At 34.7% G+C, this 19677-nt stretch overlaps 1 protein-coding gene across 1 annotated transcript; it reads left to right on the top strand.

Annotated features, from left to right (window-relative positions):
* Positions 1–686: 686 nt before the first annotated feature.
* On the top strand, positions 687–18534 carry LOC110110523 (AT-rich interactive domain-containing protein 4-like). The gene is made up of 16 exons (XM_020842037.2): positions 687–1460; positions 1605–1844; positions 1961–2152; positions 3143–3196; positions 5368–5456; positions 5540–5813; positions 5906–5962; positions 12964–12995; positions 13729–13864; positions 13939–14112; positions 15544–16170; positions 16304–16441; positions 16576–16674; positions 17767–17867; positions 17968–18058; positions 18218–18534. Exons 2-16 carry the CDS (start codon positions 1701–1703, stop codon positions 18344–18346), a joined length of 2337 nt encoding a protein of 778 aa, XP_020697696.1. The 5' UTR covers positions 687–1460; positions 1605–1700; the 3' UTR covers positions 18347–18534.
* Positions 18535–19677: the final 1143 nt, after the last annotated feature.

The raw sequence follows: 19677 nt of genomic DNA, 5'->3' as shown, positions 1-19677 counted from the left end.
GCATCACTAAGTCTACTTTCGATTCTCTTCCGCTAACCACCACTTTCAAACGAGTGACGGATCTCAAGGTGAACGATCTAAACTTTAAATGTGTGGCTTTAGTAGTAGCTATTTGCATTATCTAGTTTATTTTGGGTTATCTTTTGCAAGACTCTTATAATTCTTAAATGTAATCACTGCCGTTAACATAATCTACAACGAATTTTCTTGAATGTTACTTGAGTAAGCTAGATTTTATCGTTAACATTGCAAAGTTAAACTCTCTTTAATTTCTAACGTGCAAGTCATGTTTCACCGCATATGGTTTCACATCACATCAACAGATCGATTAACAAAAGACAAAAAAAAAAAAACTTATTAAAAAGCACACTAAGTTTGACTTTTTAGTTCTAAATCAAGCCACTTAATTAAAAGAAAAAAACTAAGTACCATAACGTAAATTTGATATAAAAAATTAATCCACAAATTTTAACTAATTTTTAAAATTTTAATCTATTAAATTAGCTAACGTTCTCTCTCGCGTGCGTCAATTACATAAACGGATCAAGAGAAACAGTGACCGCAGGATCGCAATTTGCAAGATACGCGGAGAGAGAGAGAGAGAGATAGAGAAAGTGAGGGCGGGGGCTGCGGCTTTTCGTCATGCATCGGATCAGCAAGTAAAAAAAAAAAATCCATCGACCCGAAACCCAAAAAAAAAAGAACAACAAATCCAAGTTCCCTGTTTATAACGATTTCCCCTCTCAAAATTATACTTTTCTTGAATTATCCCATTTAATTTCTCGGTTCCTTCCGTACAAATCAACGTCTGTTTTTTTTTTATTTTTGGGAAAAATCGTCAGCTAATTAATATTTTTGTTTTTCGATGATTGAATTTTTCTCGACTTTATAATCGCAATAGTTTTTTTTAATTAGGTCTTCAATAACATGCCAATGCTAATCACAGCTCTCCGAATCATCTCGCATCTATCATTCCTATCATTTTCCCTACCTCTGCTGCCATTTGGTCTTTTTAATGCGTTTCACAGTTCTCGATTCTTTAATTATGGTTTTCCCTTTGTTGTGTTTGAGATCGATTTTTATTTCCATTTTTGTCAATCGATGGTAAATTTTGGTGGGTTTTATTATTCCAAATTCCAATCCCTTGTCCCCGTTCTTTTGACCCTCGTGTGAGCGGAGAAAGCCTGATGGGTTCGATTGATGTTGTTGTCTGCCTTAATTTTTTAGTCCTCCTTTAGATTTTTTTGATTCTTCTTAAGGAGGAACGGGGTGCCGTCGGATTGATTTCCCTTCTTCAATTACTTTAATCTTCTCGTTCCTTCCCGTTCCCGTATTTAGGGTGTGGGCATCGTTGTGCGGGGAGACCTTGGTGGGGGTTTTTCGTGGATTCCCCGCCCATTTATCTGGTTTCCTTGCTCTATTCACCCCTTTCCTCAATTCATCGCCGTTCCGTCATCTTGGTAAGCGCCTCCCTTGCAATTTGTAATATTGATTTGATATTTCTTACTCTGGTAAATCTATTAGTGTTTGATTTCAAGGGGTTTAGGGTTTTGATTATACCCTACTTGTTTGACCTTCTATTTCCACCAATTTTTTGGATGCAGCTGGTTGTGATTGTTCTGAAAATGTTTCTGATTTGTTGATTTAATGTGGGCGAATTCTTGGTGGCTGTATTTGTTTACCACTGGAGTGAGCGCAATATGTCTCATTTGCAAAGTCTCGTGAAGCAGAACTGTACTCTTCTCGCAGTTTTGTGCGGCAAATTTGTAGATAAGCGGAAGGGGGAGGTGAGGCGCGAGTCTTCTTATCCGTTTCCAGAACTTGTTTCAGCTGGCCGCCTGGAGGTTCGGTTGGAGATTTATATCTTTTTCTCATGATCTTAGCACTACAAATTAATTGGGATTACATGCCTTTTATCTATTTGTTTGAGTAATGACCTTTTTTTGGTATCTGAATGCAGGTTCATACTCTGACTAACCCTACATTTGATAGCTTTCGGGAGACTCAGAGAGCTTTAGAAGCAAATATAATATATTTTCAAGGGGAGCATCGTGTAGATGAGGAAAAAATTGGTTCCATTGTTTGGGAAAACGCTGATTTATCAGAACCCCAGACCCTTAGCTCACTTATTTCTTCTCCTCTGCCCACAATTGTAAGCTCTTTTTTCTTTTGTCTGTTTGGAATGCTATGATGCTGAAAATTATGTTAGTCCAATTACGATTTTGGTATTCTTTGGGTGAAGGAGAAGATTGATTTTTGATACCGTGAATTATGTCATTTTACCTCCCTTGTATTTGTGTACTAATTCTTGAGGAAGAGGACCTTGTTTTGGTTCCTTTTCCGCTTCATTGTTCTACTCGAAGGCTTATTGAACAATGTGTTGCAGAACATAATTATCATGTGCAGCGATATCTTTTCTCAGGAGCATGATGGCGTGATATTTAATTTGTTATTTATCCAATACTATGTATGATGTAGAAATTACACGCCTTTTGAATTAGAGCAATAATAATTATGTTAGCTTCTAGTGATTTAAACAAGTATTAAAACAATAGAGAGATGATTAAAGCTTAGGCCAAACTACATGTAAGCATTAGAATCATGAATAATCAATCATAATCAAGATTAGAATAGCATGAAGGATTTTCAAAGGAAATTCCTGATTTAACAATAAGATTAATCACTATGTGGATCCTACTCACTTGCACTCTTGAAATTGGTTAGATGGAGATAGGTTGCACAACCCTTTATGACACAAATTAACAGGAAGACTTAGAAATATGTGTGTCCATGATGGCGTAATATTTAGTGCTTTAATTTATTATTTATCCAAGACTATGTGTGTCCATTACCAGCATGATAATGAACATGATCTCTAACATTAGCTGGTTTCTACGTGCTGTGTTTCTTTGGTGGATTCTTATTCTGAATTTAATCAACAAATGCATGAACTTTGAACCGTTTAAAGTTTGCACATTATCATCCTGTTTATCATTGCTAAGGATGCACTGGTATATAATTGTCTTTATTTGTTCTATTCATGCATAAAGCAAAGCATGCATTTATGGAGAATATGATTTTGATCTTTTGACTATTGAACCAGTTTTCTTTTTGGTTCTTATTAATTTTATTTTGAATGCAGGTTTATTTGGAGGCTCCAAACTCTGAAAAGATGGCACAGGCACTTCATGCCAAGGTACATGCTTGACTTTTGATTAATAATATTATGCTACTTTTATGCGTAGTATGATTGTCCCATGATTTTTAATCTTCCTTCAATTATACCCAAACAATTGACACCTGCCATCATTATCAATTATGAACATCATTAACCCAAATCCTAATTTTTTGGGTTCTATTTTATGAATTCTCCTTGCACATTTATTGTCTTGAGTGCTACATGACATGCTAACTTTATTCTGAACAATTATTATGCTTGAATTTTAATGAAGTTACCTTTTTTTATTTTATTTTAAATCATTCGATATTAATTCGATCTACATTACTATGGATCTTCTTTTATGTGCCAAAAACTTCAAAATAGTACCGAGACTATTTGTATATTGCCAATTTAGTTCCAAAGTATGACATTGCTCCAATTAAATTCCTCGACATACAAAATTGATCCAAAATGAGTTAACTTATCTTAGATCCATCATTAAGTTTTTTTTTTGTATGGCTCATTTTAATATCATACCTAGTCTATTAATTAGCCACTTGTTGGTTTTCCTTTCATCACCTATACATGCAGCATATTTTGTTGCTCCATTCATTGAAAATAGATTAATTACATGTTGATTATAGTAATGGAGTTGACATGAAAATTTGGATGCTTTCGGTGTTATTCTTTATAGTGCTTGGCATTACAATGAAGGATATCATGTTTGCATACACCTATTTTGTACACTTTCGGCACTTCACCTTCTAGAGCCTCTAAGCCTTGCGATACTGTTAGAAACTTTAGATTTATTCATATATATATATATATATATATTCAATTGACTTGATTATTAGTCTGATTATCAATCCTTATAAAACACGTTAGTAGCTTCCACACATGTTTGTTATTAGTGAAACCAAGTTTATTTAACTTGATGCTCATGGGGCCCTCATTATTATCACCATCACTCTTTGGAATAGAATTTCTTGTACACCGGGGGCATTGATAAAAACAGAAATTCCAAATTTTCATTTTTTCAAGGATATTAGAGTGTTATTTGAGTTGACTCCATTAAGTTTAGTGGCGATTTATTAGTGTTTGCTAATACTTTGTTAGCAATTTGTTAGTAGTTTGGAAGTAATTAGTTATTTTTTCCATCTATAAATATGGGAATTATAGGTCACTTAAGATTAGCTTATGACTGAATATTATTCTTAATTTTGATATGACGACTCATCTTCATCTATTTTGGAATTTGATCCTTGAGTTAGTTTGAGACTAGAAACTATTCAAAGGAGAGTCAATTTCTTTGTTAGGTGTTAGGCTTATCAGGTCGCTCCTGCTTAACCTTTTCTAAGTCAGCTTGCAGCAAATGTTATTCAATCACATGCCTTTTTTTATACAAACAAAAACTATATCAAGGTTTATTCGTTGCATTTTATAATTTCCTTGTATTGCCTTAGCTAAAAAATCACTCATTAATTGATCTTTTTGGCATAAATGCTAATTGATTCTGTAGTAGTGGCATTATCTATTAACCTCTCACGTTACTTCATTGTATCTAAATTTGATTCCCTTATGACCTCTGTCTTTTTAATCAACATATAGTATGCTTCTTTTTCCTTTAAAATTATTATCGTGACATGTGAAAATTAAAACTTGTTTAACTCTTACATTCGTATCATGTTACCGTTGCTTTTATTTCATTTTATTTCAGATTTTCTCAATTCATCAGATGGATCTTTCATTTGTCTTTAAAGCATTTTCAACACAACTCATGCAAGTAGAGATCAAAGACAATTGAAAGTGGATGTGAAGCAGGTCCTAGTTGTTTTAAGTTTTCCATGCAACCTCAAACTGCCATTCCCTTCACTTAGCTACGATCTTTTAAGTTATTTTTTTTACTCTTGCGTTATTTCGACGTTCGGAATGGTAGTCATTATCTTAGTAGGCACTGAAATCTTGCTGTTGTGAATCTAGAATGCTTATTTTTTTTCCATAGCTGTACCGGCCATGGTAGTTGTATTGGCCATAGTTTTCTTGTTAAAAAATACTATTTTCTTATTCTTTTCCTTGAGAGTTTTGCATACAACATATAGGAAGAATACCTTTTAATCATTCTTCCAACTGTACCATTACATGAAAATTTTCATTAAAAGAAAAAAAAAAGATGACAAATGCAATTGTATTTTTTCCCCTAATTCCAGGGAGTTCCATACGTGATATATTGGAAGAATGCATTTTCATCTTATGCAGCTTCCATCTTCCGCTTAGCGTTGTTATCAGTTCTACAAAGGTATTATTATCTTTAATTGATATAATTTAGTAAGACACGTCTGTGAATCTCGATGTTGTTTTAACTTGGCTTTTGTTTTGCAGTTCATGTAGCCACACATGGGACGCCTTCCAACTTGCAAATGCTTCATTTCAACTTTATTGTGTGAGAAACAACCATGTGTTTGCTGATAATAACCAAAAAAATAATAGCAAGCTTGGGCCTCGACTTCTAGGGGAGGCTCCCAAGATTGCGGTATCTTCTCCCGAGAGGGAAGTGATTAAAGATGAAGATCTATCTGATACCTTTTCTGCTATTAAAATATATGATGAACATGTGGAAATGAGGTTTCTCGTCTGTGGAGTCCCCTGCACTTTGGTGGGTTGGTATTCATACGATTTCCTTGTTTTTGTCTTTAAAAATATGTAATGCTTACAGTTCTTTTGCCATCTTTTATTGTATGCTTTTAGGATTCATGCTTTTTGGGTTCACTAGAGGATGGCCTCAATGCACTCCTAAATATTGAAGTAAGTTGAGTAAACTGATGTCCCTGGCTAGTTTATGATCTTTTTTTGAATGAATAATGGTTGACAAGTACTAACCACTTTCAAGCTACATGCACATAACACATCTTCAAGTTCCATTTTTTGAACAGAGCTGCCTGTAAACTTATTCAATTAACTATATTGCATTAACAATTTTACATCCAATTCGTTCTATAATTAACCCTATTTAGCTTTTTTTTTTAAACTGATACGATACCCATGGGTGAGTTAATGAAATGGTGGACAAGTGGCAAGCATTCATCCATTCATATTTTCTTCCTCCCCTCACCACCACACCATCGCCACTATAGATTTCTGAAACAATCATTTCACAAACCTCCATTGCTATTGTTTGACTCCTCAACTGCTAACGGCTCAGGCATTTCACCATAGTAACTGCCTTCCTACAATCGTCACCTCTCATTGTCAATCTCCAACAGATCATAGTCACGACCACCTCCTAGCACATACTGTTAGCCATTAGCATCTACCACCACCTCTTACCACATACTGCTAGCCATTATCATCTACCACGACAATCATCCATCATTACTAACAGTCTCCAATCATTTACACTTACCCTTATTACAGGCATTTAACCATCTTCCACATGACCCTGCCCACCATTGCTGGTGCCCACTTAAGGAGGGTGAAAAGGGGAACTTTGCATACACATTTTAAAGTGATCCATACACTTAACTTGGATCAAGATGATCAATTGGCCTCACAAATAATTCTCATTCATCAATTTTAAATTATTAATAGAAGCTATCAATCTCTAGTTTTAGAAATAGGGTTATAAAGATAAACAAAATAATTTAAATTCAAATGTTATTCTACCAAAATAAAAGTCTAATCCTAAGAAAGTATTCAAAGTCAAACATAATACTATTTCAAAAGATAATTCAACAAAAAAAATCAATATAATTAACAAAAGAGTATTTTGGCTGAGAATAATGATGGCTTAAAAAGATCTTGAAAATTGACAAGATTCAACTCCTTTGTAGTTTGGTTCTACTCATTTTGATTTTCTTGTGAAAAGTTTTTTTTGGGACTAAATGAGTTGTCTTTTATTGTATCAATTTACCTGGTAACAAAAAATTCTTCTTCGGAGTTTGTTGGAGGCGGGGCAAGGTGGAGGAGGTTGCACCATCTTCTACAAGAGGAGGAGATCATGCAATATTGTGAACAACAATTGGATGATGATTCCAAGTAGTATTTCGAGGCTGGGGCATTGGGTGGCTCTAAACTTCATATGCTTGCATGAAATATGCAATTTGAATCAAGAATGCTTTAGGTGATAACGGTGGTAATGATAGCACAAATTTAATATTTGTTAAGTGTAACTAATGTAAACTATAATTGTTTGTAGTGTTAAATATCTTCTGAGGTAATAGCAAGTGAGCTGGAGTAGGTGATAATGTTGGCACAGTAACAAAATTTGCTAGAGACATTAGCTAATGCTTAATAATAACTTAGGCTCAAACACTCGATTGGACACAATAATTGGCTTTACCACTAATAATATATCATAATCAGCATTAGTCATATTCCATGTATATCTCATTATTTTCCTCAAATTCCTATTCTTTATTAGAAAAAACATGTCATTATACATATTTTAATAAGCACCATTATCGTATCATGAGGGTATGGGTGCCTTCAGGAAGCTTTTTGATTTTTTTGTCTTGGTGTTTCATTAATGATTCTCATGATGGTATGTATTTTGGCTAGATGAAAGTAAAATAAAGACTTATTGAAAGTTTATATGCAATTTGGTTATAGCATGGGGCAACTTCTCACATAATATTTCAAGATGGATATAAGTATGATTGGTAAACATAAATATATGTGAATAATAGGAATGAAAATTATAAGTACCATACTTCATTATAATAATTAAAATTAAAATTATTATGATAAAATTAACTTTGGGAGCGAGTTTTGGAGCATAGGTTGTGGCGTGATACTAATGTTTCTCAAAATCAATTTGGATTCATGCCGGGTAGGTCGACTATGGAAGCCATACATTTATTAAGAGGTTTGATGGAGAAATATAGAGAAAATAAGGAGGATCTACATATGATATTTATTGATTTAGAAAAAGCATACGATAAAGTTCCAACAGAAGTGCTATGGAGAGTTCTTGAAAAGAAAGGAGTCAATAATGCTTATATTCAAATCATTAAAGATATGTATGCAGGAGCTATTACTTGTGTTCAAACACAAGGTGGATTGACCAAGTATTTCCCTATTTCGGTTGGGTTACATCAAGGATCAGCCTTAAGCCCATATCTTTTTGCTTTTGTCATGGATGTTCTCACTAGACATTTGCAAGAGGATGTACCTTGGTGTATGCTTTTTGCTGATGATATTCTTCTTGTTGATAAGACTAGAGAGGGAGTTGAAGGTAAACTTGAATTATGGAGGTCAACCTTAGAGTCTAAAGGTTTTCGCTTGAGTAGATCTAAAACGGAATATGTGGAGTGTAATTTTAGTAGTAATAGACCTAGTGAGGGGTTTGTGACTTTGGGCGATCAAGTCATTAATAAGAGTACACGTTTTAGATATCTTGGATCTATTGTTCAGAGTGATGGTGAAATAGATGGGGATATTATCAGCAGAATTCAAGTTGGATGGTTGAAGTGGTGGAATGCATCGGGCTTGTTATGTGATAGAAATGTACCCCTCAAACTTAAGGGAAAATTCTATAAGATGGTAGTGAGGCCTGCAATGCTTTATGGTGCTGAATGTTGGCCTTTAAAAGAGAAGCATAATACTAAGTTAAGTGTGGCAGAGATGAGGATGCTCAGGTGGATGAGTAGCTTTACCCTTAGAGATAGGATACGAAATGAGCATATACGTGAAAAGGTTGGAGTAGCTCCAATAGAAGATAAGATTAGAGAAAGTCGCCTTAGATGGTTTGGTCACATAAAACGGCGGCCTTGCGATGACCCGGTTAGGAGAGTAGAGGTATTAGATTTGACTTTTGTTAAGAAAGGTAGGGGTAGACCTAAAAAGACCTGGTTAGAAAATATTAGGAATGAACTTTCTTTATTAGATTTAAACGAGAATTTGACTTTTAATATGACACAATGGAGAAAAAGGATTCATATAGCCGACCCCACGTAGTGGGATAAAGGCTTGATGTTGTTGTTGTTGTTGTTATGATAAAATTAACTTTTAATAAGGGATTAAAGAGCCGATTGTAATTTACTTGCGATTGGAGGATCTGCATTGTAACTTCCTAGTTAGGATAAATTATGGAACCTGATGTAGCAGATCTGAACTTGATTTAGAAACTCCGGGATGCAATTGATGCCGAAAGGCATGGTGGAGTTTGCAATCAAACATAATATTTGCATGTAATTTGTTGTCTGATAGGCACAATGGTGGATACGGGAGTGGAGGAATAAGTCTTATAAATTGAATGGGTTATCTAGAGAAATAACAAATAGGTTGAGGATGTGAGATAAGGGTATTATGGAATTATACGGTGTTGGAAGCGGGAGCAAATGTGCGCTAGAATGCATGCAACATGTGAGCAAGCAACACATATAGCAAGATACACAGATTATATGAGGTTTACAAGAAGGAAGCGTGGGAAGAATGTCACAAATCATAAAGCATGCAAACAATTCTTATGTAGTTGTGGTAAAGAAGATGATGCATGGATGAGGTGAGTCAAAGTTAGCAATCGGTTGAGTGAACTTTCACATAAGCTTGAGTTAGGGGTTTTGGAGATTGCGGCTTGTTCATGAGGATTGGCATGATTGATCAAAATTTTCAAAGAAAGATGCCAATTTGCTTGAATATCGCTCTAATGCCAATTAATGAAAGGGAAAAAGAGAAAATTTTACATACCTAGCTTGCATAAAAGTGAACATTCAATTGACTTAACAAATAATTTTTATTCATCAATAGTCAATTATGAATACAAGCCATCATTCTTTAAAGATAATACAAACTTATTTAAATTCAAATATAATATTGTCTAAAATTAAGACTAATCCTAAGAAAACATTCAAAACTAAAAAATAATTTAGCGTAATAAAATAAACCAAGTAAATAAGGACTTGAAAAATATGATTTGAATTGGGTTTGTGAGAAGGAAGTGTGTGAGGAAGGTTGCTAGTCATAAAGCGTTTAGTGGTTCTTTTGTGGTATGGTAGTGGATGATGCAAGGGTGGGGTGAGGAGGGATTGGCGATAGGGTCAAGTAGACTTTCACAAAAGCTTGGGTTAGGAGTTTTGGAGATCACAACAGATTCATGAGGATTGGGATGGTTGAGGTTGTGATTGCCGTGAAATTGTTCAATTTTATTAAAGAGTGTTACAAAAATTTGATCGAATTTCATGTTGATGCCGTTAACAGAGGGGAAAAGGGAAAATTTTATATGTACGACTTGAATAAAGAGAACAGTAGAACAATCAATTGACCTCGGAGATAATTTTTATTTGTCAATAGGCAATTTTGAATGCAAGCCATCAATCATTATTTATAGAAATAGAATTTAATGATAAGACAAGATTATTTAAATTCAAATATAATCTCATCTAAAATCAAATCTAATTCTAAGAAAACATTCAAATTTTAAACTAATATTTTCCAAAAGGATAATTTAGTCTAATAAAATATATCGAGTAAATGACCAAAATGGCTTGTAGACTTCTTAGGTTTGTCCATTTTAATAAAAGAATCTTTTAGTTATTCAATTTGGGATATTCTAAGCATCTTCATCTATTATTGGTGTTATGTAGGTGACATTTATGAGTTGGGTGTGGTTTAGGTCGTTTGACAACTATAATGTCATTTATGTGAATTTTTTCTAATAATTATTTTGTAATTTGGTGTAGGTAATTGGGCAAATTTAGTACCATGTATGTGAATGTCTCAAATGTTATTTTTTAAGTTTGGTGAAGTGGACTATTATAGTTAATTATTTGTTTGGTGACATTTTTATAAATTTATTATTTATTTGTTAAATATTTACTAAATGTGCCAACTTCCAATAGACTCCAGAGCTTGCCCTGAGTTCAACTTGAAAAATTATATTGAGCTTTACCCAAATTGTTCCTCGTTATTATGTTGGTCAGTTGATTAGAGACCTTAGAAAATATTAGTTTTTATTTTTGAATGACCGAGTTGAAATCTTAATTCGTTGTTAAGAGTTATTTTTGTTGTTGGAAACCTACAATATTGCAACAAATTCTCACTCCCATAGTTTCAATTATGCATCGACTTGAATGCAAATGAGAATACCACATTGTGTTGGGCGCTATCTACGGCAAGTCTGTTGGTCACCACTACAGTGCCAGAATAGCATTTTGATGTTCACCCTTTGAGAATGTCAAGGATGATAACCTCTCCACACCTATCTCAGCCTCCTCTCATAATCACACTGTTTTTTCTACTTTTGACTATAATGATATTACTAGATGTATTTTACCGGTGTCAAAGAAGTGTATAGATCTGAGCTATCACTCAGCCTTCCTTCAAGCCTCTCCCTCTTCGCTTTCTTTGTCACACTCTCAGATTCTATACATTCACTGTATGGCTAAACTATCCGACTGTGGCATTGATATTTTTATGTTAAGCTCATTGAGCCTTTCTTCTTTGTAACTCTCCCCGCCGTTGTCTATTTCTCTATCTCTTTATGTCTATATTTAAGATGTGGTGGTGCCTTTAATTCGTAAATGTATTCCTTAGCACAAACTCTGTATTCTTCACCTAAGTATTCTTCATTCTTACACAAACAAATATGTGTATGCGATTTGTTCATCTATCCTCTTTCTTCCAATCTTTGGACATAATAAGAACTATTTAATGTTTGGTTTTGTAATATTGTATACAGGCCACAAAGGTTTTGGTTGAGTTGTATTCTATTTAGAGATTTAACTCATTTGGTTTACATTTGCAGTTATCAGGTCCGCTAGATCTAAACTTGGAACCAATCTTTTGATTTCATTTAGTACCTTTAATATTTGTGAAACATGGGATTTTCATTTGAATGCTATATGAACAGAGGCCTCAAGTGAAATTGAATTGAGGCAAGACAAATGTTATCGTTATTAGGTTTCTTGTGTTCATGGATCCACATGCCATTAATCACTTCTCGTTGTTAGCCATAGAAAGTGATGCTAGAAACTTTAGGCGCTCCAGCTTAGTTGACCAATTTTCAATTTTCTTACTTTATTAATGTGGTGAGACTTGCAATGGTGGTGAGACCTGCAATGTTTTATGGCGCTGAATGTTGGCCATTAAAAGAGAAGCATAATACTAAGTTAAGTGTTGCAGAGATGAGGATGCTTAGGTGGATGAGTGGCTTTACCCTTAGAGATAGGATACGAAATGAGCATATACGTGAAAAGGTTGGAGTAGCTCCAGTGGAAGATAAGATTAGAGAGAGTCGCCTTTGATGGTTTGGTCATATTAAACGGATGCCTTTTGAAGACCCGGTTAGGAAAGTTGAGGTATTAGATTTGACTTATGTTAAAAAAGGTAGAGGTAGACCTAAACAGACTTGGTTAGAAAATATTAGAAATGATCTTTCTTTATTAGATTTAAATGAGAATTTGACTTTTAACAGGGTACAATGGCGAAAAAGGATTCATTTAGCCAATCCCACGTAGTGGGACAAAGGCTTGATGTTGTTGTTGTGGTTGTTACTTTATTAATTGGAAAGAAAATCTTGTAGTATAATGAGAACCTAAAATATTCTAATGATAGCATGGATTTTTTTTTTGAGGGGTGGTTTGAGCAAATTTAAGCGCAAACTTATGCACACAATCATACATGCTAGGTCTCTACCCTTAGACCTTGTGGTTGGAGCCAGATTACCCAATCACTAGGCCAAGGTGAGCTGCATACATGATTAAATTTTGAATCTTAATATTTTCTTATTTATTTTGTATGCAATATTTTTATTGTAAACCTATATTTTTATGGCTATGATGTTGATGTTCATTCGTTATTGCTTACAGATTCGTGGAAGTAAACTTCATAATCGAGTCAGGTACATCTTAGGCAATCTTGTAACTTTCGTTGCACTACATCAATAATAATTACTGCTTAACTTTTTTATTTTATCCATAAAACCTTGCCAATGCATTATGCCTATGCAAGGTGATTGCCATAACTCATGCATTATAGATTTTCTTCAAGGATATTGTTACACTTTTAGTTAGTAATTTGATGCTTTTTTGTAATTAATTTGAGAAGGATCTTCTACGTACGACCATCATCTCATATAATGTGTTCATGCTTCTTTAATATGAGGTGATTATAATATTTTTGGCCTTGCTATAGGTGCATCAAAAAGACAAAACCTTCCTACCTCTTTATTTGAGTTAAATTTGAATGTACCAATTCCTTATTATATTTTCAGACTTATCTTTAGTTGAGATAAACGTGTCTGTTCTCTACGGGCCTATTGTTATGAATCTTAGGTATTTGCTGAAATATTTTGGTCATAGACCAAATAAGATACCTCTTGGTTGATACAATCAATTTTGTTCTTGTTGTGTAACTTGTTACTGATGTCCTTACCAATCCTTTCTTGCTTTTCATCAGCAGGCGACATCGTAGCCCAACCTGTGCACTTTAAAAAAAAAAATTGGGCCATAGACCGAATAACATGTTTTCCACCAATTTTTTACTGACTTGGATTAATTTTTATCACTTTTCCCTGTTATTTTTTTCTTTTATTTTGGGTGTTAAATTTGAACCGGTTTTATTTATGTCTTCAGTGCTACGCCACCACCTCTCCAAGCAGGAACATTTGCACGTGGGGTTGTGACAATGCGTTGTGATCTCACCACTTGCAGTTCTGCTCACTTATCGCTTCTGGTATCTGGCAGCCCACAGACGTGTTTTGATGATCAGGTACAGGCTCAATCTGGTTCACCTAACCTTGATTTGAACTTCACCACTTTTAACTTGGTTAAGGAAAAATACAGCTCCTGGAAAGTCACATTAAGAAAGTTCTTATTGAAAATAGTCAGTTAGTTCATGCTTCGCCAACTTGTGATGAAAGCAAGTCATCATTGCCGGACTCTCTGAGTTTTGGTTCCATAGCATGTGGGGCATCTGTATTTGAAGTACGTATGAAGGTTCCAGCATGGGCTGCCCAGGTATGTTTCTTACGTTCTCCTTCTATGCACATTTCCTGGAATATTTCCTCCAATGAAGATAAATTTCATGGGCTTTATGAAAAGTATATTCTTATTAATTATCCATGAATGCAATTTTATTTTGGGAAAATTAAGGGCAAAGCCCAATTTCCATTGATAATAAAAACTAGTTATATGTTTAGAAGAGGGAAAAACAAAAGAAAATACAAAATTGTGGCTGAAGCCACTAAAAACAGCAAGAGGAAGAGTCACCAAAGAGGTGCAAAAATACACATGTCAAAATGTAAAGATAAAAGATGTAAAAGATGGCCCGAGCAGGGCAGAAAAGATAAAAATCCGCCAAAAGGAAACGGGCTCAGTAAGTATTGAATTGCAACCAAGAAGCCAACCAAATCCCAGTTGCAAGAATTATGCAATTTTATTTTGATGACACCATATGCATATAGTCGGTTTTCAGGTATAGAGTATGTTTCACTGATACAGATACGACGACACAGATACGACACGATACGGATGCGGGACACATCAATTCTTAAAAATACAAGATACGGATACAACACAGACATGACATTATAATTTATAAATCATATACATAAAAATTAAGAAAGCAATCAAAGCATAATATTTGAAATTACAAAAAAAATGAAAGTAACATCATTTGTAGCTTATAATATCAAAATAAAAGTATTAAATGTCTAGTACAACAATAAAAGCATAAACATAAATTATCTAGCACATGAAGTTTCAACTATTCAATTGAAGGAATGATATGATTAGCTTCTTCAGTGGTTTGTCGTTGAACTTCCATATCATCTTTAATAAATATCATAGTTTCTAATTCAGGCTAATCAAGTGAAAGATTAGCAATTTCTAATATTCTTATATCATAAAGAAACTCAAATCCATCTCAGAATGAGAGAACCTTGCTCGCAGTTGTGGAAGTAAATACGACAAGTCTTTTTTTTTTTTTTTCGGAATTTTTTTTTGAATGGACATGAGCATCGGATATGCGTGTCCTTTTGAAATTAAATAGTATTTTAATTGGATACGACAAAGCCATATCCGACACGTACCAGTGCCGTATCGGAGGCGTATCCGTGTCTCGGTGTATCAGATACAACACGCCTTCATAAATAAGTGTATAGGTGCAACATAGGGTATAGATGCCTGAACAAATTGATATAACGTTGTTCTATTTTGGTTTTGTAGTACATTCCTTCCTCTTTTGATGCTTTCTTCTACCTTTCTCTCTTTTACCTGTTCCCACAACAATGGAAACCGAGTCACCATGCTTGTAATATTTGGTTCATACCTCGGAACCCAAATTGAATACATTAATTAAGGACAGCTAGGATTGAGATGATTAGTACGTATTTTTCTTGTTTAATATACATCAGCCATTTTTTATATAATCTTTATTTGCATTGTTAGGTTCTGAAGCATCTCGCACCTGAAATTTCCTACCGCAGCCTTGTTGCTATTGGAATCGCCAGTGTTCAGGGCACTCCGGTGGCTTCCTTTGAGAAAGAAGATGCAGATCGTCTCCTTTTCTTCTGCAAAAGACAAGCCGCAGAGTTCTCCAGCGAAGATGTTCTCATTAATCATATGCCAAGATGGTGTTCCTCTCTTTTCTGTGATAGGTTTAGGCCTAATCCAGAATTAAAACCCATCGTTCCTTTCAACCTAGCCGTAGAAAATGGAAATATCTATACAAAAATAGATGGGAATCATAGTAACAAAAGATCAATGAATGGGAACCATACGTCTGTTTTGCATTCCAGGAAGAAGTTGAAGGTTGCTGCAATGAGGCCTATTCCTCACTTGAGACAGCATAAGACGCTTCCATTCCCCAAAATATCCTTGTCTGCTGCATATGAAGGAAGTCAGGCAAAGCCTAACCCGGGGGTTGTCCCTGTCACAAAAAGCAACTCTGCGGCTCCCTCGAGTCACAGAAAATCAGTTCCATGCTCTTTTCAAACTCAGCAAGTACTTACTGTAAGTCCGGTCCCTATGATGAAGCATGGATGTAACCGGGCTCCTATTCAAGTTTGCTCTGAAGTAAGCTACTACATGCTTTATTTATTTATTTATTAGGAAAACATATGTGCAGGGGCTCTATCCACTTGTTTTAGTTGGTGATTTTCCCCATTTAATTTCTTTTTTTTTGGTTATTGTTCTTTGTCTTCCTTAGGAAGAGTTCTTGAAGGATGTGATGGAGTTCTTAGTTCTTCGGGGACACAACAGACTCGTTCCTCAAGGGGGTTTGCCAGAGTTTCCTGACGCCATACTTAATGCAAAGCGGCTTGACCTCTACAATTTGTATCGAGAGGTTAGTCAACTAAACTGTTTCTTTCATGTTAATAATTGAGATGTAATCTTTCTTTTGTTATTTAGTAGATTTTTTCCCAAGATTGACGAATTTATTCACTGGGATTTTGAAATAACGTGTGATAATTGGTCCAGGTGGTGTCAAGAGGAGGGTTTTATGTTGGGAATGGCATAAATTGGAAGGGTCAGGTCTTTTCTAAGATGCGAAACCATACACTAACCAACAGAATGACGGTATTTTTTTTTAACTTTAATTTTTCCATAATACCTTGAATAGCTTGAATTTACTGTATGGAGCTTGTATTTATGCAAATTCAGTAACATTTTGGGCTTGATATTAAGGTTCAGAATGCACAATCATTTTAAAATTATTTTTGGCAGCAAGAAAGTATTCTGTGGGTTTTATACTCGAACATATTGCATATATTGCATTCAACAATCAACAAATACGAGAGTAATAAAAGAAAAAATACAAACGGCCAAACCTGCTCCTAAGAAAAAACAGAATCCAAAAAACAGTCTTCCTCAAGAATATTAAGCAATTCTTAAAGTATATACAAAGAATTCCCTTCTCCTATCTTCCACAAAGAATGTTCTTCTATAACACGCTGAGCATAATAGTGACCTGCTTTATTGCATCTTCTCAGTCTATGCACAAACACCACTGAGTTGAACAACTTCAACCAGTTGAATTGATCACTATCCTGAATCCGGCTTTTCCATAAAGCACTCTTGCATAATTTCTGAATGTGTAATAATGCTGGCATTATCACCCTCAATAACCAGCCCTTGCATTCCAAGCATCTACCCTTCAATCACTTCATCAATGTATTTCATAGCTAATAGTTCCACCTGCGAGCTATCCCAATAAAAAACACTCCAACCAGCCACCAAAATCAACATGCCTTGGCTGTTTCGAACCACCATTCCAATACCATCTGAATTATTATTATGCATTATTATTATGTAGAGCTCCTTCAACATTCAATTTCAGCCAATTCGGAGGGGGGGTGTTACAAGGTCAGTTGTGTGAACAAATGAAATTTTTTATCCCATCAAATGATGCCTCTCTCTAGATAGATGTCTACAGCAGGGGCTTGTGACAAGATTGCCATAGAGATTAGAATAAGAGAATGATATAGGGAGACTCAATGGCTATTTTTATCACTATTTATCTTTCTATTTTTCTAGCTGCACCAACACCCACTGAATATTCTTCTTCGCATGTCTACACCGTTTGATGAACATTATAATTTGAACCTCTACAGTCTGCAAGCCAGCAGGTCACTGTTTGTATACTTACATTCCTCGTTACCCTTCATGTAGGGCGTTGGGAATACACTTAAAAGACATTACGAGACGTACTTGTTAGAGTACGAGTTAGCACATGATGATGTTGATGGAGAATGTTGCTTGTTATGCAATAGGTCAGACTAAAATCCTTTTATAAATATCATCTATTTCTCTACTCTTACTCTTCCTTTGTAGTTCAAAACTAACAAATATACCTCACTATTATTTTAACAGTAGTGCTCCGGGGGACTGGGTTAACTGTGGATTATGTGGTGAGTGGGCTCATTTTGGTTGTGACAGAAGGCCTGGCCTTGGTACTTTCAAGGTACCCAATTTCTTCCTTTCAATATTATTATTATTTCTTTTGTGAAAAATTCAATATGCTTGTGGCATTTCATAAATCTTATGTTTCTGAGCTTACAAAAACTTGTTTTTTTTTTCTTTTATTTCTCCCGAGTTGTTTAGCTGTAAAATTTTATGACAGGATTATGCAAAAACTGACGGTTTGGAATACATATGCCCACATTGTAGTCTAACAAATTGCAGCAACAAGACGAAGCCTCTAAAGATGGCTAATGGATATTCTAGCACAACTGTGTCAAGGCATCTGTAATTTTTTCTTTACCTTTTTAGTCCTTATATTTTTCTTCTTTTTTTTTTAGAAGAGCCCCAATTTCAGGAGGGCTGATTTTATAAGCTGTTTTTGTTGTCTTATATTAGTGTCAGATTTTAAGAAGAAGTCTTATTTTTCTTTTTTGTTAGTAATAGTAAAAGGAAATGAGCTTATATTTTATAGCCCCATTTTTTATTAGTGATCACTACCAAAATCCTTGATGTTTCTTTAACTTCTTGGGAAGTAGGATTATGAATCTTGCATGCATTGCGAGCGAGCCTATAGTTTTAACTAAAATATGCTTCAATTGCATGTGTTTCCTTACCCTTAAATAACACATTTTGCTGTGCATATGGTTAGTTACAAGCCTAATTGAATAGGTTATATTAAATATACTATAAAATTTAATATATAAAGAGATACATGCTTGCCTACAGTTTATATTAATAAATATCATGCTTATACATGCAAAATATCATACATAATAATCATGTATGACAAATCATATTAGTTTATATGACATTATATCAAATGTAATTTGTCATTAAATAAGGGAAGAAGAACTAAATCATTGATTGTTCGAAAATAATTTAATCACCTCGGAACCCCTTATGCATCATAGCAATATTTGACTCGATTCAGATTTGACCTAAAAATTTTTGGGTTCCGGTAAACCTATTTGGCAAATGGGTTGGTTAGTGTTTAATGTTCCACCTCTTTTTTAAAATCGGATTGACTTAAAAGCTTAAAATTGACTTGGATTCTACCTTATACCACATTCTTGTGCACCCGTCTTGTGACCCACCCTTGCATGTGCTGCAAACCTTGCACCGCAACCATGCCCATGTGCATTGCCACACTAGACCTTGCATTTCATGCCTACGCACTTTCACCAGCAATCTCACATTGCTCGCTTACATCGCTCGCCCGCACTGCTCGGGTCAACCATATTCGAATTAGGGGGTTGGATAGAGTCAACCCGATAATCCGACGGATTGAGTTTGGGTTGGAGTTCCTAAAAACGGGTCGGGTTATGGTTAATTTTGGATTGGACCCGAACCAGACTTGAAATTTCGTTTTGACACCCTTGCTTCATGTGATATACATACATTTCATGATTTATGCATATTATATTGTATTAGTATTTTCTCTAAATCATTGATTTATATTAATAAAATTATATTTTAATTAGGTTAAATCTCAATATTTATATGTTCCCCTTATATTATCTATATAAGTGTTGGTAAAGGGGGAATATCTCATGGTTATGTCGTCCTGGGTCATCATGGTTCTTAGCCTATTTAGTCAGAGGTATTTGACCCAACCTTCAT

Source organism: Dendrobium catenatum, unplaced genomic scaffold, assembly GCF_001605985.2.
Source record: "Dendrobium catenatum unplaced genomic scaffold, ASM160598v2 fragScaff_scaffold_898, whole genome shotgun sequence".
Taxonomy (NCBI): Eukaryota; Viridiplantae; Streptophyta; class Magnoliopsida; order Asparagales; family Orchidaceae; genus Dendrobium; species Dendrobium catenatum.
This window is presented reverse-complemented; position numbering and strand designations above follow the sequence as displayed.